Source organism: Desmodus rotundus, chromosome 6, assembly GCF_022682495.2.
Source record: "Desmodus rotundus isolate HL8 chromosome 6, HLdesRot8A.1, whole genome shotgun sequence".
NCBI classification, from domain to species: Eukaryota; Metazoa; Chordata; class Mammalia; order Chiroptera; family Phyllostomidae; genus Desmodus; species Desmodus rotundus.
This window is the reverse complement of record NC_071392.1, coordinates 84,656,607-84,678,056: the sequence shown is the minus strand read 5'-3', so window position 1 is coordinate 84,678,056 and position 21,450 is coordinate 84,656,607. Positions and strand designations below refer to the sequence as shown.

Here is a 21,450-nt window from a genome sequence, read left to right as displayed (position 1 = left end):
AGGTTTCGGGCTATCAAAGCGCAAAACAAGTATCACATCCCACGTGTGAACTGCCCACTCCCAGGCTCACTCGGCCACAGATGCTCCCACCCCACAGTGACAACCTACTGGACTTTGCTTCCACTTTCGGCGAAGAGGGTCTCACTCAAACTGCTGGTCTGCCCCAGCGGGATGAAGCCGATGGGGATCTTACTGAAGGTGGCCTGGGAGGAAAAGAAGAGGCAAGTTTTACTGCCATGGTGAGATAACCAGGCTGAACAGATAACCAGGCTGAACAGATGTGCCTCCTTTGACAAAGGACTGGAAATGACCCTGGGCCCACCCCCTGGTCTCCCTTCCCACTCCTTAGATTGGCTACCAGGCAATACCGAGTAAGCAGTTTCTAAAACGAGGCAGTCCATGAAGACAACATGACTTTGAATTTGAAAGAAATATTCTGGTACTCGTTAGTAACAACTGGTTGAAAAAATGTTGGTTAAAAAAATGAGGATCTTAAAGTTATTAGACAAACAGGCAATTGTGACAGAGGCTGTATTATGTTGTCGAACTATCTGAAGAGGTTGCAGATAAAACCCAGCTGCGAATATCTACCCATACACAGTAACTGGTGACAGGTGGACGTGCCTTACGAACGATCCCCAGCCCGGACGTGGCCTCGAGTCAGAGAGTCTGAGCAGAAGGAGGCGGTGGCACGGCCATCAATTTAATGAGCGACCACAAATAGAGACACTGTAGGGCCCCTAAGGACTATTTTGAAGATGATCTACTGTGATTACCAAAGGGACTGGGAAGGGTCTTTCTTGTTTTATTTGCAACATGTCTTAAATTCTTGTAGAAAAATGTTTAAAATAATGTCACAAGCACCCATATATCCATGACCCACATTTAACAAACGTCTTATTTTGCCACATTTGCTTTAGACCGTGTAAGAAATGAAATGATACAGATACAACTGAGGCCACCTCTCACCCTCCCCTTCTCCCTCCCCCCACCGCAGAGGGGGCCGTTCTCCCGAGGAGGCCGTGTGACATCTCTCCATCCTTGCTTTACCGTGTACAGCATCCTTAACGGAACGCTTGTTTTCTAGGCTTTAAAACTTCATAGAAATGCATAACATACTTTGGCAACCTGCCTTTTTTACTTAGTATTTTTTAGATTTCAGCATGTAAATATTTATAAATGCAGTTCATTCATTGTAACCTCTGTATGCCTTCCAGTATATGAATATGTCACAATTTATTTATAAAGGAATCCTTTGAAAAAAGATTGTATAGAAAAATTGTATTTTAAACAACTCTTGGTAAAAGCTCTTGGATACCCTGGGTTCTCAAGGCAGAAGAGCCCACCGCAGGTTAACCCGGTGTCCTAGGACACGGAAGCCATGCTTGTCTTTCTACAATCCACGGGCACACAACCTATGTGAGCCTTAAAATGGAAAATGGGCATAAAGGTAAAAGGAGGAAGAAAGAGAGAACAGAAATGTAAAAGCTGAAATGCAGTGACTCTTCTTAAAAGCTTACCTCGTCTGCTCTTCGAAGAACTCCAGTAATTACCTACAAATATTAAAGAAAAATTTATGGACAACATGTATTTCCTTTATCATAAAAGAACTGGATTCAATTTGCATCGACCACAAACTTGTTCCTGTTCTCTCCCTGGAGACGATGTCAAAACATGTACTGGCTCTTGAAACGCATAGGATTCTCCAGCAGGGTCAGAGCTAAACTAAATCTTATTCTTGACCCAAGGCCCCTGGTACAATAAAGACTGAGATACAAGAATTCTAAACTCTCCACATTACCTTAGCAAAATCATGTGTTCAGGCCTAAAAGATGGGTGTAAATGTGCTGCTCACATCAGTTACACAAAAGACCCTCGTTTGCCACAATCGAGCACACACACAGGAACAATCAACCCCAGCTCCACTCGGAGAAGACCACTGCTTCCCAATGAGCACAGAGCCAGGGGGACAGAAGGCCCTCGATTAAAAGATACGTTCCACTTGCGTTTTTACATGATTTCTTTTTATACTTAAAGTACAGTACATTACGTCTTGTAAAAACTGAACAATACCTGAAGGAAAAAATACTTCCTCATAAACCCACCATGCAGAACAACCATCATCAATCAGTTATTGATACTTTGGTACACTTCCCTCGAATTCCTTTTTCATGAGGGCACATTTTTTATGGCTGGATTATACCAAATACACAATTGGAATCTTTCTTAAGAAGACTTTGTGAAGCAAAGGCTGATGCCAATCTCCCCACTTCACCTCCTGCCTCAGTGCTTTCAGGGTTAAAGGGGGCTGTCCTGAGGTCTACTGCATTCTCTGTTGACAGGCATCTGTCTTCTTCACACTTCATTAAAAAGCCATTAAAACAATTACAAGATCATTAGCACAGCCTTTTTAAAAGCAGCTTACTGAGGCTCCCATAATTGCTAAGCCAAACAAAACACAGAACTGTGTCCTGTCTGTGGGCCAGCTCCTGATGCCTGAACACCCATGAGACCACCACGTGGGGGCAAAAGGCGATCAGAACTCAGAGCGAGGTGCAGGTGCGGGTGAACTGTGGTCACGGGACGCAGACTACGCGGAGGGCGGCCTGTGCAGGGCTGAGCTCCTCGCGGGTTTCCCACACACAGGGGAGGTTCTGGTCTACTGCACGGAAAGGAGCACTCCAAGGCAATACACTCACAGCCCTCACCGGGCCCACGTGAGCATCAGGATGTGGCGTTGCAGAACAGAGGCAGAGGCAGCCATCGGTCACAGAACATGTGACAGAACTGAAGTGAGTGAACAGGCGCCTCTTTTAAGGGAAACTTTGTTCACTGCCTAGGAAACCTTCCTTGCAATTGCAGCTGGATCCCCGTAACAGTCTTCAAGCCATGAGAAGCCCATCGTGCCCACCACCTTTGTCTCCTGTTGTTTTCAAATTTATCACACTTTAAAACAAGCGGCACGAGAGAAAAATGTAATGCTGTGCTTGTCTGAGAAACGATCCTGAAACCCGGATGATGAAGAAGTAATTTTCTTAAACCATGCCCACTGTATGCCACGGCTCTCGGGCCAACTTTCTGCCTCCTGCCCCATCCTCGAAGCGAAGTGGTTTCGCAGACGACAGCAGCCGCACCTCCTGCAACGTGCCGTTGCCTCCGGCCACAACGATCACGTCCGTGTTCTCCATCAGCTCCAGCAGTTTCTTGGCCTGGCCCTCATAATCTGTCTGAAATACAAGGACACCTTCGGTAAATGTATCATCCCGGGGCCACCAGTGACTGGTTAAAAATACAGGTTATTTTCTGTAAAGTTTTAAGAGCCTTTTCTTAAATTCTGTATGACTGACAGACATGACCCGCTGAAAGCTAGCAAAGCAACTCTGCACGGTTTTCCTAGCGCTGTGCCGCTAGAGCCGGAAGAGCCCTCCGAGACCATCCCGTCAGCCCCTCCCGACGTGATCTGTCTCGGTTGCACTGTGAGCTCATCACAGGGCCATCCCTGGTCCGGTGCGGACTCCGTGACATCACTTGCCAGTGGCTTTCCTGCGCAGGCAGGGAGTCAAGTGGAAACGCAAATGAGAAGGAGCAATGGAATGAAAAGAGCACAGATTTGGGAGCCCAAGAGACCTAGATTAAGTCTCAACTCTGCTACTTTTTTAGCTGAGTGGCTTTAAACTCTCGGGATCTTAATTTCCTTATCAACAAAATTACCGTATTTTGCCATCTATAATGCACACTTTTTTTGCTCAAATTTTTGAGGGGAAAATAAGGGTGCGAATTATACACGGGTAGTACCTGAAACACCTCGTATCTATTCTCGTGTTTTGTAATTGTTTGTTACATAAAATTTCTTGTACCATAATATGTTAAAAAATTAGTGCTAAAATTCCTTTATAATATAAAAATCAAGTATCTGAATATAAATAAATAGTGAATTCAAAAAATTAAAAGATTTTTCACTGAAAGTCTGGGCCAAAAACGTGGGTGTGCATTATGCACAGGTGCGCATATTGCACGGCCAAGTACGCTGCGTGCTGGGGGAGGGGAGGAAGAGAGCTTCCCCATGATGCTGTTGTACAGCCATATGTGAAGCAACAAGCAAGGTAACTGTTCGTACTTGATACTGTACTCAATCAAAGAGGGTTACCACTGTACACAGAAATACTGTACATAAAGTATAGGGATGACTCAAATTAGTCAAAACGTACCTAGGCATCACCATTTTTATCAATACTACTTCATCTCAGCTGTATATGTAAAGTAAATGAACCACCTAAGCCACCTCTATAAGCAAACAGTGAATTTTAATAGACATAGTGCAGCTAACGCTGAAAGAAGGAAATGCTCCCTCCAACCGACACTACACTGGACTCACTAACAGGCAGAAATGAAAGACTTGGATGTCAGGTAGGCTAAAGCATCTGAGCCAGTAAGTCCGTTCACAGGAAGGAAAGAGGAAGTCCCGGAACCAACACCACTTAATTTTGTGGTCAATGGTCCTACTTTTATTCTAAAAATTGAAATGACTGGCTTTATGTATTTTCAAATATTTCTTTAAAAAATATGCCGATCCTAATTAAAAGAATGGTTTGTGAGCACCCCGAAATGGGTGATTACTGGGACTCAGCATGGGCCACTAAGAAGGAAGCCTCTCAGACGCCTCCCCACCCTCCTCCCCCTCCTCCCTGACAGATGACTAGATCGGCGCGTCTGGGAAACTAGTCCAACATTGTGACTAGTTTTCAGCAAGGCACCTGCCCAGCTATTGGATAAAATCCTTGGGGGCCAGGTGGGAAAATGTGGAAATAATATGTTAGAATGCAATGACATTAGTTACCGATTAAGTAATGTGTAGGCTCAAAGTGACATGCTCAGTGAAGTGACATCAGCGTGTAGGTTCTCAGCGACTTTTCTTTAGGGCTCCCCCTTCGGCCTCTTCCTACACAGCTCTTTATCAACAATGGAGGCAGAAGGTAATTTACTGCTTACCTCATCGACACAAAGCAATAATCTGCCCCTCCTTCCTTCTCCAAAGTCATCCTCTCTCTGGTCCCCAAGCTCATTCTACTCCAAGCACACTGGCCCCAGCCCCCCAGAAACGCCAAGTGCACTCCCGCCCTGACCGAGCAGTGCGGGAGGCCTGGGTTCTTCCTGTCTTGCAGCAGCCACATCCCTCACGCAGTCCCTTCCAGTCTCTGTCCTTGGCCTTCTGAACTAACCTAACACCCCACTATTTTCGGTCTCTTTACCCTGCTTGATTTTTCTCCTTGGCATTCATCATAGTTGGACATATCAAATGTTTATTTGAGAGTTTCTTTTTTGCACCCCTTCCTTTCACACTCTGCATGGGAGCTCTTTGAGGAGAGATGGGAAAAGACTGTTTTGTTCTGACTGTGTCCCTAATACCTAGACAGGGCTTACCTCACAGTAAGCACGCAATAAGCATTTGCGAAAATTAATCCATGTGAATAAGTACGTGGGAGAAAGAACCAAAATGCAAAACGATCTTGACGGATTTAACAGACCCTAATTTAAAAGGTTACATTAACAGGGACAACACATTTGAGGCTCTGTCTGACCTTCAGATGAAAATTCCAAATGCACCAAAAGAGGAAGGATAAAAAACGTGCTGTAATGATGCAAAGAAGATGAATCAACACACTAAGCTTACACCTTTTGCAAAGTTAACTCAAAACTCGTCATAAACTTAAATGTACATTTTTTAAAAACACTACAAAACTTCTAGAATGTAACATAGGAGAAGCTCTAGATCCTGGGTTTGTTAATGAGTTTTTAGATAAATCAACCAAAAGCAAGATCCATGGGAGAAAAACTGATCAGTTGGACTTCCTTAAAATTAAAAACTTCTGCCCTGTGAAAAACTCTATTAGGACAATTAAAAAAGAGATTTAAAAGACAGTGTAAGAGAAAATATTTGCAAAACACCTATCTGCTAAAGGATACAAACAACTCTAGAACTCAACAATAAGAAAACAGACAGGAAATAACCTAATTAAAAGAGCAAAGATCTGAACAAACACCTCACAAGGAAGATACACAGACGGAAAACATGCCGGTAAAGAGGTGGTAAACAGCCCATGTCATTAGAGAACTGCAGATAAACCTACTTTTGCCCACCCCCGTATATACCCATTAGGATGGCTAAAACCCAAAACACCGACAACACCAAGTGCTGACAGGAATGTGGAGCAACAGGTAATTTCATTCATTGCTGCTGGGAATGCAAAATGGTATAGCCACTTGAAAAGGTGGTTTGGCAGTTTATTTCATTTTTTAAAATTTGTTATAAAAGTTTATTGAGTCAAACTGATGACATGCTGGAAAGCAAGACCTGAAATGCAACCTGGCAGGTTCTTACAAAGCTAAGCACACTCAATTACACTCTCAGGTATGTATCCAAATGAGCTGAAAAATTATCTCCACATAAAAACCTGCACATGAATATTCACAGCAGCTTTATTCATAACTGTCAAAACTAGAAGCAACCAGATGTCCATCAATAGGTAAAAGAGGCAAACAAACAGTTGTACATCTGTGCGATGGAACACTACTCAGTGAGAAAAACAATGAGCCATGAAGCCACGGAAAGACATGCCACTGAGGAGCCCGGACTAGTCCAGCAGAGGGACAGCTCTGAACACAGCCTGCTGACCAGCGGACTCAGAAGCAGAAAAACAGCTGTTGAGGCAGTTTCTTATACGCAATAGGTAACTAGTATAGATATAAATCTCTATATATCAACAATTATAATAAGTGTTAATGGATTAAGTGGCCCAGTCAAAAGACAAAAAAAAAAAAGAATGATTTTTAAAATATTCTGTTTTCATGCCTTTACAAATGATGCATCTAAATTATAAAAGTACATGCCATGGCTGGTGTGGTTCAGTGGACTGAGTGCCGGCCTGTGAACCGAAAGGTCTCTGGTTCAATTCCCAGTCAGGGAACATGCCTGGGTTGTGGGCCAGGTCCCCAGTAGGGGGCGTGTGAGAGGCAACTGATCCATGTCTCTCTCATACATCAATGTTTCTCTCCCTTTCTTTCTCCCTCCCTTCCCCTTTAAAAATAAATAAATACAATCTTTAAAAAAATAAAATATAAAAATACAAAAGGCTGAAAATAAAAAGATGTACAAATTACACTAGGCAAAAAACGACCCGAAGTAAACTGGTATAGTTACCAATCGTAACAGATGAGATGGACTCAGGCAAAATGCAGGAACAATGCTACAGAGAGTCGCTCAACGCCGGGGTCAAAGTGCAAGAAAAATAATTTGAGACTTGAGTGCAAACAGTCGCACAGTTGCTCTCAAAAGCAAATGGACAGAATTGTGTAGAGAAACAGACAAGTCCACAATTACAGTGGAGAAGCTCTAACACCTCTGTCTCTGAACACTCTGTAGTTAAAACAAGAAAAAATCGGTAAGGACACAGAAGATCTGAGCCACGCGACAGATCTGACGTAACGGACACGGTCAGAACCTGATCTCCAACAGCCGATACGAATTCTTTCCAGGCATACGTGAGACCCGGATGAAATGAACCATGAGACAGGACATAACAAGCCTCAATAAACTTTAAAATACTGGAGTTATACAGACTGTACTCTCTGATCAAAACACAATAAAATCAGAAATCATTATGATAAAGATTTGAAAAAAACTTTAAATTTAGAAATTTAGAAACATGCCTACACAACACGTAGGTCAAACAAAAATCATGATGAAAATTAGAAAACACTTGGAAATGAAAAAATTACACATCTAAACTTGTAGAATGCAGCTCAAGAAGCAGAGTAAAACGTAGAGCTTTAAACGCGTATAGCAGAACCAAAGGGTGCAAATTAATGACACAGGATCCACATTACAATGTCAGAAAGGGACAGCGGGAAAACAAAATCCAAAGAAGGCAGAAGAAAGGAAGCAACAGAGACAAGCCGGAAATTAATGAAACAACACAGGAGAGGATCAACCAAAGACAGCGCTGGGCAAGGATGCGCTACACTGACACACCTCTCACAAGATCATCGAGAGAAAGAAAAAAAAACAAAACAAAATGAGGGGACACACAAACTATAGTAAGCAAGAGAATGAGAGGTTACAGGAATCTGAAAGGCCAAAAGAGGATATCATGAACAATTAATTTGAAAAAGTTGTTGAAATGAACAAATTCCTTGACAAATTTACTTTACCAAAATTAATTCAAGAAGAAATAGAACCTGAGTAGTTCTAGAGCCATTAAAGAAATTTATTTTAAAAATCCCTCAAAGAAAGCTCCGGGCCCAGATGGTTTTACTTGTGAGTTCCACCAAACATCCCAGGAACAAACAGTATCAGTCGTAAGCGACCAGTCTGTGATACACGGAGTCTGTAATCTGCACCTCAGGAACTTACACAGATGTTAGTTTGCTCCCCCTCCCCCAGTCCTGCAGGCAGACAGCTGAAACCCTAACTCTCAGACACGCTGGGGAAGAGAGGTGAACACTGCACAGGAAGCTGGGCTGAATGACCTCGTAATCACTACGATTTAATGGAAGTGTGTACCGTTAAAAACAGGTAACCACAGACTTACAAACATGTAACACTGGTTTTCACCCACTACACATACCCACGCACACATCACGCACACGTCACTTAAAAGCCAACAGAGTGGCGCCCTGAAGCATCTTCTGAGATAACACAACGCCCTTGAACTACTTTATCATCTTTTCTTACTACCTGTATCTTGCAAATTCTGAAGCTTTACCATTTAAAATTCCTCACCAGAGAAAAAAGTGTTTACTGGACTGTGGAACTAGCAAGAAATTAATTACTCAAACTTGCAGGTTTTGTTTTTTTTTTTAAAAGGAACTCTTACAGCTATAACAATTTTCATCATCTGAGAGACAGTAATTCCACGTCCTGTCTTCACCCGAAAGGAGTCAGGTTCCTGCCTCCGTCTAACCCCCCTCTGACAATGAGAAGCTGACCAGATGCTCTAAGGAAACAAAACCGCTTTCATCATCAGAGCCCATCCATGACGTCAACCTCTGTCCGTGTCTTCAGTGACACATGACTTCTGCGAACAGACCGAGAGGAGAGGCTGCATCATGAACGGGGCAGCTGAGACAAGACCGACGCTCTGCAGCAGGCCTCACCTTGACGACCGTCACATCCATGCCGGACAAGTGCAAGATCGGGGCAGCATTTTTTTCAAACAGAGTCCTTGCTTTGCTGTAGACAAAGGAAAAAACACAAATATTTTAACACGGGTTCTCAAGGGGAGAACAAAAAGCCCAACCACCTTCTGTAGCGTAGGACCAGAAAGAGCCTGAGGCACACGGGCTCCCTTTATTAGTTCATGTGTAGGAAGTCTAACAGTGAGAAATGAGTGTCTTTGGCAAGGGACACACACCCCGCACTCAGGGCCTGCAGGAGTCCAGTCTTTGTCTGATACAATAAGCTCGTATCCATTTCGGGTGTTTCAGCTTCCGGTACAGCTCCTGAGGAAGAGTGTACACCGGATATGGCTCCTCTCAGGCAACAATGTTTGGGTCAGTCAACAAGCATTCATTGAGCACCTACTATGTGCTAGACGGGTGTAGGAGCTGGAGATACCACAGGAAAAAGCAGACAAAAAATACTTGCAATTTAAGTATAATGTGATACGTCCTCAAGGAACTTATTTGTATTCCAGCCGCGGAAGGAGAGAATGTATTTACTGTATTTACCATTTTTCACATTGCCCCAGGGAACAGACTGAACCAAACAGAGTATTGCTTAATTCTAACCAGCGAACACAACCTTTGCAGGAGAAACACATCATTTGTAACAATTTGAAATACTATCTTTACTTCGTAAGTTTTAAAGCTGCAGTAAAATCCCTGGAGAAAGCAATATTCTTTTCCATGACGGCCAAATTTCTGCTAGGATAGAGAGAAGTTAGAAATGAACTACAGGATAATCAGTAGCTTCCCAAAATCCCAGGCACAGCCTGCCCTTCTCTGAGCTGCCCCGGCACTGGGTCTGCATCTCCCTCAGGGACTTTCGCACGGCAGGATGATGAGGGGTTTGCTAGACAGTCTCCGGGACCAGACTTGACCCCTTGCAGAGACAGACACCAAACACATCCCTGAGTCCCCTGGCCTCTGGGAGTATGTCTGGTGCAGGTGGAACATACTTATTAAGAACCTAATGGATTAATGCACAAATGAATGCATGAATAGACCCACCCTAAATGTGGACCTGTACATTCTGAGGGGAAGTGACATGACTATGATGTAACAAGAGAAACAGTTAAAAAGCCCTTAGAAAAGTTTAAGTGTTTTAAAAATATCAGCCCTGGCTGGTGTGGCTCAGGGGATTGAGTGCCGGTCTGCGGGCCAAAACGTCGCTGGTCTGATTCCCAGTCAGGGCACAAGCCTGGGTTGTGGGCTGGGTCCCTGGTTGGGGGCGTGTGAGAGGCAATGGATCGATGCAATGGATTGACGTGTCTCTTGCACAACGATGTTTCTCTCCCTCTTTCTCCCTCCCTTCCCTTCTGTCTAAAAATAAATAAATAAAATCTTTAAAAAATAAAAAATACACATCATTCTGATAGAGACTCTTGTCCAATTCAGGAGAGGGTGCAAAAAAAGCCTAGGAATCGAGGGATGCAGACGTTGCCGGAAGTCCCCAGTGGCGCAGTCCCGAAGCTGAATAAGTAGGTGTGAAACATACCAACCAGGAAGCCTGCCTTTCCACCCAAGTATTTTCAACTATCACATCAGAAACAAAGCAGTCCTTTCGAAGCAGTCGACTAGCCGAACATCCAACTGTTACATCCACATTTACTCAGCTCTCTTTCAAAACGGTTTTTTTCCAGCCATGCCTGCTTTGACTTTCTTTAGAATATTTTATACTAGAAAGATGCAAAGTTAGCCAATGACAAACACGTACAGACCAAATTCCACATTCTCTACACTGAAGAGAACCACCACCAATGGCAAACAAAATACAAAACCTTTCTTATTATGAATTGACATGGAAATTGAGAAGCTTGGATAAGTGTTCACGAGAACCATCTGAGAGACCATCTCAAGCCAAGGGCCTAACTGAGTGGGTGATGAGCAATCACACAAATGTCCCCTACCTCTTCCACTGCCCTGAACGCTAACAGAATTAACACGAAAGTCTGAAGGGAAGGTTCTCCTCCCAGCTCGCCATGTCTGGGGCTTACGCCCAACAGCAATGGGCTGGGGCAGTCACCCTGCACACACTTCTCCTTCCTGGGCGCTTTCATCACCGGATGGAGGAGACAGGACCCACTGGAGGTGGATCGATCTCTGAGAAGCAAAACTCTGAAGTCTCAATCTGCTATGGTAACTACTTAGAAAAATCGGTAAGCTCCTTTAAGTTAGCTTAAGAAATAAGACTTGAACATTTGGGCCTTTATTCATGGCCTTATGTGATGCCACGGGTTCGGAAAATTTCTGAGAGTGAAGACATTGTTTTCCCTTCTAATGCTCCATGTAAAAGATTAAAAGCCGGGTGTTATAGTAAGAAATGCATTATTTATTATACAATCAAGGGTGAGATAGCACTGGAAATAAAAACCGTATATACTAGTAGCAATTTCCAGTTCATACACACACACACACACAAATAATTACTCCTTAATGTGTTATTTATTAATGATAAACATACATTTATGTTATTTCTTAAAGCTCTTATGTAGTTTTAAGCCATTGCGACATAACGATATAGCGAAACAATAAATTATAAATTATGTGTCAGGGCAGAGTGAAGATGAGAAAAATAGAGCAATAAACAGCGAAAGCTTTAGAATGCGATGCTGCAGAGTTTCGGAGCGGCTGCTTGCCAGCGCCGCGCGGGGGTCCACCTGGCTCCAGGGGACGACGACCTTAGGGAAGACAGCCTTTCCCGAGTCTCACCTTTAAATGAAGACAGTATGCTTTTAAGCAAGAGTCTATCTTTAAAAATGCAAGTACATTTACGTGTACAAATGTGAACAAACCTAAAAAACAAAGTCTTTAAAAACGCATCTCTTAGAAGTAGAAACTCAATATAACTGATTATAGCCCAAGCAAACTGCCACCTATTTTTCTTCATCAGAACTAACAAATTGCTAAACTACTAGTTTTCCACAGGAATAGGACCTAGAACAGCCCAAGGAGGCAGCAGGAAGGGTACACGCGCTCTCGGGACGGGCGGGAGAGCAAAGCAGAGAATCTTGCGAGCCTTCAGGCAAACAACTGTAACAGCAGCTTGCACCTCTTCTATCACACGCTTACTATGACACAGGGAAATCTGCCAGACACTTCAAAGGGATTACCTCACTGCATCTGAACGGCACCTCTCACATGGGCAATTTTGTGAGGTTATGGGCTATTGCTTTTCCACTCTACAAACAAGTAAACAGAGCATTTAAGTGAAGTAGCTCCCGCAGTAAGACAGGGCGGAACAGAGTATATAGACCTGGTCCTTCAAACTCTAAGCCCAGAGTTCTGTGCTACTTCCGCACTGACCACCACTGGCTACTGAGTTATCTTGGGTGTTTTGACTGCGTGTGTTAAGCTCAGTAGCTGGTACGACGCAGTGATGCTGTTAAGCAGGAACGATCAACAGGCATTATGACTGGGTGTTTATAGGGGAAGGAAGTGGCTTTAACAAAGCCACGCGGATAGGGTTCAATATGGCAGAGTAATGGAGCCGGTTTAAACCATCTGCAGGTGAATATCTCAAACTGTTGAATTAAAAAGAAATAAAGCATGACTTGTCCTCATATCTGTGAAGCCACACTTCATCCCAAGAAATTGCAAGAGAAACTTATTTCGGAAGCTGAAAGCCTTTCCTCTAAGATCAGGAACAAGGCCAGGAGGGCCGCCACCACCACCTGTACTGAGCACAGCACTGAGGTCCTAGCCACAGCAACCAGACAAGACACAAGGAGAAAAGGCGTCCCAAATGGAATCAAAAAGTGAAGCTCTCATCGTCTGCGGGTGACATGATACTACATATACTCATAGAAAACCCTGAAGACGTCACCCCAAAACTGTTAGAATAAATGGCTTTGGTAAAATTGTAGGATACAGAACCAATACATAGAAATCTATTGCATTTCTACACACCAATAATGAACGATTAGAAGAAAAAATTAAAATAAAATCCCATTTACAATTGTATCAAAAAGTATAAAACACCTAGGAACAAATTTAACCAAAGAAGTGAAAGACCTGTACTATCAAAACTATTATAAGACACTAGAGAAAGAAACTGAACAAGATACAAATAAATGGAAGGATATACCTTACTCATGGATTGGAAAGATTAATATTGTTAAAATGTCCTTCCTACTTAAAGCAATATATAGATTCAGTACAATCCCTATTAAAATATCAATAGCATTCTTCTCTGAATTATAGTAACTAATTCTAAAATTTAGATGGAAACATAAAAGACCCCAAACTGCCAAATAAATCTGGAGAAAGAACAAAGTGGGAAGTATCATGCTCCCTGATATAAAACTACACTACATAGCTACAGTAATCAAAACAGTATGGTATTGGCAGAAAAACAGACACACAGACCAATAGAACAGAACTGAGACCTCAGAAATAAACCCACACCTGTGGGCAACTACTTTTCAACAAAGGAGCCAAAAACACACAATGGAGAAAGGAAAGCCTGTTCAATAAGTGGTGCTGGGAAAGTGGAAAGCCACACGCAAAACAATGAAACTAGACTGCTACTGCGTACTATACACAAAAACTAACTTCAAATGGAGTAAAGGCAGCTGAAACAATAAAATACATAGAAGAAAAGATAGGTACTAAATTTTTGGATCTTGGTCCCAGAGGAGTTTTTGTGAACTTGACCCCAAAGACGGGGGAAGTAAAACCAAAAATAAGTAAATGGGACTACATCACACTAAAAGCTTTTGCACAGCAAAAGAAACCATGAACAAAACAGAAAAGCAACCAACTGAAGGGGAGAAGATATATGCAAATGATACCTCTGATAAGGGTCTAATATTAATATCTAAAATATAAAACGAACTCATGTAACTTAACAACAAAGAAACAAACAGTCCAATTAAAAAAGGGCAGAGGACCCGAACACTTTCCCCAAGAAGACATCCAGATGGCCGACAGATACATTTAAAAAAACACTCAACTTCACTAGCAATGAGTGAAATGTCCATCAAAACCACAATGAGATACCCGCTGTTAGAAGGGTTACGTTATCAATAAGACAAGAAATAACACGGGGGAAAGTGGTGGTGTGAAAATGGAGACAACTGTATTTGAACATTAATAAAAAAAAGAAAGAAAGAAAGAAAAAAATGGAATAACAAGTGTTAGGATATAGACAAAAAAAGAACTCTCATTCACTGCTGGTGGGAACGTAAATTTGTGCAACCACCATGGAAAACAGTATGGAGGTTCCTCAAAAAAGTAACAGCAGAGCTTCCAAACGACCCAGCAACCCCTCTTTGGGGGTGTCTACCTGAAACCTGCAAACGTGTATTCATAGGGGTGTACGTGCCCCTACGTTCACTGCAGCGTTATTCTCAACAGCTGAGGTGGGAAACAACCTAACGGTCCTTCCGCGGACGACTGAATAAGGAAGGTGCAGCACACACCGGTATACACAACGGAACACCACTGGACATAAAAAGTGATGAAATGCCGCCGTTTTCAGCCTCAGAGATAGATGCTGACTGTGTCGTGCTAAGTGAAATAAGTCAGATGCTAGAGGACAAAAAACATATGATTTTACTCATATGTGGGATATAAAACAAAGCAACAAACAAACTCACTGACACAGACGATGGTACAATGGTTACCAGAGGGGGAGGGGCGGGGAGGACGAAGAGGGCAAGGGGGTCAATCACACAATGGAGGAAGGAGACCAGGCTTTGGGTGGTGAGCCACAAGGCAAAACACAGATGATGTATTTGAGAACTGTATGCTTGAACCTTCTGTGATTAACCAATGTCACCCCCAAAATTAACTGTTTAAAAAAGTACAGAGAGTTCCCGCACACTCCTTGCCCCATCACGCACACAGCCCACCCCACTTTCAACACCTCACACCAGTGTGGGACATCTGTTACAATAAACAAACAGGGATGCATGATGTCACCCCAGGTCCCAAGTATTCTTCACACCTTGATTCCCACATTCCCTCACATGACCCAGCCAGCCAGACCAGGTTAGTCACGGTCCTGTGACATAGCAAGAAACACAACCGGACACTCCCATCTCTAGGTGCCTGTCCGTGGACCATCTCCTTAGCCCAGAAGAGTGAGCCCTGTCCCTCCGGTGCCCTCCCAGGCCTGGCTAAGGCTCGCTCCTCCGGGGAGGAACGCTTCTGCCCAGGCCAGCCCAGAGCTCCTGGCCGTCTCTGAACACCTTGCAACAGAGAAGGTCTAACAATCCACGTCAGGGCGGCAGGAGTTTCCCCAAGGGGGCTGCTGCCAAGCAGGTAAGACTCACCTGCGAGTGTTAATTCCGGAATGATCAGTGAACTTCAATTAGCCAAGTTTGCTAAGCACCAGTTAGCTTTAGAGTTGTACCTGGTTAACCGTTATTTATAAACCTTATTGCTGGAAGAGTATTGAACCTAGTCTTCCAGTTCCAAACAATCCAACTAGCTGCCTGACATTCTGTGATTATTTCTCCCCCTTATAAAACTGACTATGCAGCAAAGCGCCAATGCGCACTTAACACGTCACCCACCCTTTGCAAGCGGCGGGGTTGAGGAAGACGGTTGCCTTCTTCACCTGTGCATTGGGAGGGATGAGTTGATTGCCAAACACCTAAAAGGGAAAAAGAAAAGTTTTAAGTGAATGTCCTTTTATTCAGTCAGTGATCACATACATTCTTTCATTCCAAACGAATTTACTTCCAGAAGGTATAATAGTTACTCTAGGAGGGAAAAAAATGTTCTTTCATGATTTCACATTAACACAAACACCATAAGCAACCACACAGAAGTGTCCCATTATTTAATAACAAGCAAACGCTGCTTTACCTACTTGAGGTAACTTGTGTGTCCCCCACAAGCTATGGCTAGGGTTATTGTAAACACACAAGGGAGACAATCGCTGCCAGAAGGGGATTTTAATCCATTTGTCTTTAGTTTTCAAAGTGTAATCTATTTCTACTTCAACTTATTACTAAAGCTTATTCATGAAGAATCTTTGTGGTACCAATTAATCTTCATATATTTACATATATGTGAACTAATACTCTACCTGCCTCCTCTGCTTTGCTACCTTGAATGATAACTAAGCAGCATCAACTGTGACAGGAAAAGAAGTGTAATTAATGTTCACTAAGCACCTAGTATTTGCCACTTTCACACGCATTATTCTTAGTTCTGAGAAACCTAGGCGGTCTTAAACTTTCCCATTTCAACAGATTAGAAAGACAGGATCCAGAAAGATTGAATCAAAGTCACACTGTTAATAAATTACAGCCTAGCGTTTACATTAATCGAACTCCAAAATCCGAACTTCTCCTTCTTTACCAGCTCTAAAGAGCAGAGGAAGGACGAGGCTGAATTAAGAGGCACGGAGATCTAGGGGTGGGGACTAACGAGAGCTACGCCACCACCTCTGGACTTCACCAGATCCACAAAGAGGACGAGAGAGGAAAGCAGCAGAAAGGGCAAAGTTCGAGTCTTAGACGGTGGGGAGCAGGTCTGGGCCAAGAAGGCAGGACTCCAGGATGGACGTACAGAGTAACTACAGGGAAAAATGAAAGTTAACAACCAAATTCTCATTAAATAGCCGACTGTAAATCTACCTCCTGCCTGAGAGTCCACTGGAGATCCTTTCTTACCATTGTCTATTTCTTGCTTTAAAAACATTAACTTTTTTTGAATACTTCAGAAAGACATACTGTTTCTTTGTTAAAAAATTATACTCTGGTACATTATAATTTCTACTGTTTTCACTCTTACTGAATTAGACCTTAACATTTGGCTGCCAAATCTCTAAATATTGTAATTTGTTCTTGTTCTATCCACACTGTTTCTGGAACGTGGCCACAAATGATATAATTAACCAAGTTCTTGTGCCCACCCAGTTCCGGAAACACAGTTCCACCTTCTTCCCCCGTGTCCTGGTTTCTAGTCTCTGGAATACTGACATGCAACTCAAGGTTCAGGTCCACAGCAGGCTAAGGAGTTTATGTAAGACTATGACGAGCTCAGTTTACATGAAATTTAAAAAATCATATTCTTTCAAAAATTTAGACTTAAGAGAAGGACATAAATATAAATAGGAAATGTAACTAGAGGAGGCTCTAAGAATGAATTCGCTTTTATCAGACAGGAGCTAAGTGTGTGTTGGGAGGAGGAGAATTAGAACAGTGGGAAGAACCACAGTTGGTGTGGCTCAGTGGATTGAGTGCTGGTCTGCGAACCACAGGGTTGCTGGTTCGATTCCCAGTCGGGGCACATGCCTGGGTGGTGGGCTGGGTCCCCAGTAGGGGGCGCATGAGAGGCAACCACACATTGATGTTCCTCCCTCCCTTCCCCTCTCTAAAAATAAATAAGTAAGAAGAAAAAGAACAGTGGGAAGAGGTAAATAAATGAAAAGGTGGAAATAACCCAAGGAACAGAGTCTCTGAAAAAGTAAGAGGGAATGGACTTCCAAACAAAGGCGGAGGCATTTATCTAAGGCCAGGGAGGACCCCATGACTGCTCTCTCTTGAAGAGAGAAAGAAAGGGTTCCTCTCCCAAGAAAATTTTCCAGTTGCTAATGGAAAATTAACTTGTGGTGGGGATCACCTTGACTTGAATACAAAGTTCGAGTTCATTTCCAAAACAACTTAGAGCCACATGAGATAAAACAAGTGACCAAGTGCTCAAGTTCTGAAAACACATTTAGAATGGTTAAGCAATCACGAAGAGAGGAATTTATTTGCTAATAGCATCCATTGTCATTGTCATCCACGAAGACATTTCAGGGACAAACAGTAGGTCTGCCACCCACGTCTCCTACTATAGACCTCATACCTTTTTCATTTCCTGTTCCTTTTTTTGGCATTTCTGCCATAATAAACTTAAATGGCATACAACAAGAAGGCAACTCAGTCACGGACATTCACCTGCAGGGTATAATGCACAAGTTTGGAGGGGACAGAAGAATAAAAATGTGGTTCACATAAGCGCACCATCACGGGGCGGGCTAACAGTGTGCAAGGTACAATCGGCTGTGCTGAGAGAGTCGGGCTTTAGAAATACGAATCCACAGTTTTAAGAAGATTTGACTTTGAGAGGTAACACCTGTTCTGAACTGATACCCCACGGGGTTCTTCGGATGGGGGTGAGTCAGGGCTCAGCCTCATCCTCAGGGACAACTGCGGATGGGCACGAACTCCGGGAGCCACGGCCTGTGAGCAGCCGGGACTGACACCAGCCTAAGCAGGTGGGCGTGGAACTGTTCCGCACCAGACGGCTCACTCCCTCTGTTGGCTCTCGCCTGATTCATCCCCCGAGCGTGGGAAAACACCCAAACCCGGGGATGGAAGGCACAGTGCCAGTGCCCCGAGCAGCCGCGTCTCCCGCACAGTGGAGATGACGGGCTTTCCCTGTCCCACAGCCCGTGGCACTACCTGAGCTTCCTGACAGGCCGCTCTCCTCAGCAGGTTGTCACTGTCGGAGAAAACAAAGAGAATGAATGTTAGCTTTAGCAGGCAGGTTAAAAACCAAGCAAAGTAGCGCTTTTTATAAATATGTACAACTCTTCCCTATAAAAATCCCGAGTGGAAGTTTCTTGAAGACCTATGACCAATTATTAGGGTGTCTGAAAAACACTTCCTCTGAATGAAATACGGTGTTAATGACTTCCATATAACAGCAGGTAGAATAACGCCCCCTGAAATGGCCACATCCGAACCCCCAGGACCGGAGGCTCTGCAGCGACACAGATGGCAGTAAGTGTGGCACCTGGAGACAGGCAGATTCCGGTGCACTGTGAAGGCCGCCGAATTTAATCACCAGGGTCTTCAGAAGCAGAGAAACTCTCCTGGCTGTGACGAGGGGCAAATCTGATTATGGAGGATGGGTGGTCTGAGAGAGGCAACCCTCTGGCTTTGAAGATGGAGATCAGGACCCGGGGGACCTCCTGGAGGCTGGAAAGGCAAGGACATGGGCTCTTCCCGACAACCTCGAAAAGGAGCGCCTTGCCGACACCTGGATTTCAGCCCAGCAAAACCGCGCTGCACTTCCACCCCACAGAAGGTAAGATAACAAACCTGTGTGGTGCTAAGTCACTAGGGCAGTGATAGAAAGGCAATGCACCCACCCTGCGTGTTTCTGACCCAGTGGGAATTGCCCAGATCATTCCCCAGAAACAAATTCCATGTTCAGTTGCTTCTGCTGCTGTTTTATCTGAATCCCTTATTTTTTGTGTCAGTGTCGGACATCTGCTTATTCACTAAAGGGAAAATTGTGGCATGTGGCAAAATTTTGCCTTTCGGGAAATAGACATACAAGTCCAGGAAGCACAGAGTATCCCACACAAGACACATCATAATTATAACGCCAAAGGTTAAAGATAAAGAGAATATTAAAAGTAGCAAGAGAAAAGCAGAGAGTTACCTACAAAGGAGTTCCCATTAGACTGTCAGCTGATGCAGGCCAGAAGGGACTGGCAAGAAGTATTAAAAGTGATGAAAAGCGAAAAGCAAAAAGCAAGGGCCTACAACCAAGATTACTGTATCCAGCAAAGCTACCATTTAGAATTGAGGGGCAGATGAAGTGCTTCCCAAAGTAAAACTACAGGAGTTCATCATCACCAAGCCCTTATTACATGAAATGTTGAAGGGACTTATTTAAGAAAAGAAGATCAAAACTATGAACATTAAAATGGCAAGAAATCCACAACTACTAACAACTGAATCTAAAAAAAAAAAAAACTAAACAAAAAACACAGGTTGGGGCTGACCTGGGCCTGCGCCACCTGGAAAACCCCAGGGCCAGCGCACCCAGTGCACAGCTGCAGACCATGCAGGAGCGCCACCACCCTGCCCCTGCACAGCTGATCCTCCACCGAGGGCAGCGGTTGGTGCTCAGTGGTCCCAGCCAGTCCTTGCAGCTGACTGGCCTGGGTAAACAAAGCAACAAACAACAAGGGTTGGAGAGGATGTGAAGAAAAGGGAACCCCTAAGAGCACTGTTGGTGGGAATGCAGACTGGTGCAATCACTGTGGAAAACAGTATGGAATTTCCTCAGAAAACTAAAAATGGAACTGCCTTTTGACCCAGCAATTCTGCTGCTAGGATTATATCCTAACAGCCCTGAAATACCGATCCAAAAGAACCTATGTACCCCAATGTTCACAGCAGCACAATTTACAGTAGCCAAGTGCTGGAGGCAACCTAAGTACCCAGGCTAAGTACCCAGGCTATCAGTAAATGAATGGATAAAAAAACTATGGTACATTTACACAGCGGTATTCTATGCAGCAGAAAGAAAGAGGGAGCTCCTACCCTTTGCAACAGCATGGATGGAACTGGAAAGCATTATGTTAAGTGAAATAAGCCAGGCGGTGAAAGACAAATACCATATGATCTCACCTTTAACAGGAACCTAATCAACAAAACGAACGAGCAAGCAAAATATAACCAAAGACTCTGAAATTGAGAACAGGCTGACAGTGACCAGAGGGGTGAAGGGAGGAGGTAATGGGGGAAAAGGGTGAAGGGTTTATAGGAACAATTATAAAGGACACATGGACAATAACAAGGGGGGGGGTGGAAACAGGGGAAGGATGTAGGGAGGGCTGGGGTGGGGGGAAGGCAGAAAACTGTACTTGAACAACAATTTAAAAAATGTTACAATAAAACAAAATAAAAATAAATACCACCCCCCCAAAAAAGAAAACTAGTACCCAGAAAGGATGACTAACATATAATTTACAGAAAAGAATTTAAAGGAGAAATAGGCATTTCATTTAAATTCCCTTTCTAGAACTTTTTCATAAAATCGTTGTCCTTGTATTTTGCAGCTTTATAGAGATTTAAACTGAATTTTGATATTTAAGGTTGAACTAAAAGAAATTAAAACAACCAATCATTCGATTTTGGCCACAGGTGTCGTCTAAGGCTGCTCAGTGATTTCTCCTCCACAGCCAGGCTGGAGAAGCAGCCTCAGATCCCACCGCACGGCGGCTTCCACCAGAAAACCCTCTCCCGGGGCACGTGCCAATGCCGCCCAGGTTGCCAGTGAAGACCAAGGTGCCAGGAAAACCATAATGACACCAATTCCTCCAAAGTGCATGCTGTACTGTGACAAAGACATCACGGCCACCAGGCCCTTGTGAGGCCCAGCTCACAAGGCCTTTCCTGCCAGGCTCAGTGCCCACGTGCCTGAGTGACATCGCTGCACGACCACCCTGTGGCAAGTGGGAGTCGGCTGTACAAGCTCCTCTCTCCTCCC

At 43.7% G+C, this 21,450-nt stretch overlaps 1 protein-coding gene across 4 annotated transcripts in view; it reads right to left on the bottom strand.

The window, feature by feature from the left end:
• The window catches only part of AGK (acylglycerol kinase), a 77,569-nt gene that overhangs the window by 29,656 nt on the left and 26,463 nt on the right, over nt 1–21,450 (bottom strand). For all 4 annotated transcript variants that reach the window (XM_053927334.1, XM_053927333.1, XM_071221707.1 and 1 more), the window contains exons 3-8: nt 18,624–18,663; nt 15,738–15,817; nt 9,154–9,229; nt 3,135–3,227; nt 1,521–1,553; nt 109–203 (exon numbers count right to left, since the gene is read on the bottom strand). In XM_053927334.1, the coding sequence (XP_053783309.1) occupies nt 109–203; nt 1,521–1,553; nt 3,135–3,227; nt 9,154–9,229; nt 15,738–15,817; nt 18,624–18,663 (417 nt within the window). The remainder of the gene's footprint in view (nt 1–108; nt 204–1,520; nt 1,554–3,134; nt 3,228–9,153; nt 9,230–15,737; nt 15,818–18,623; nt 18,664–21,450) is intronic.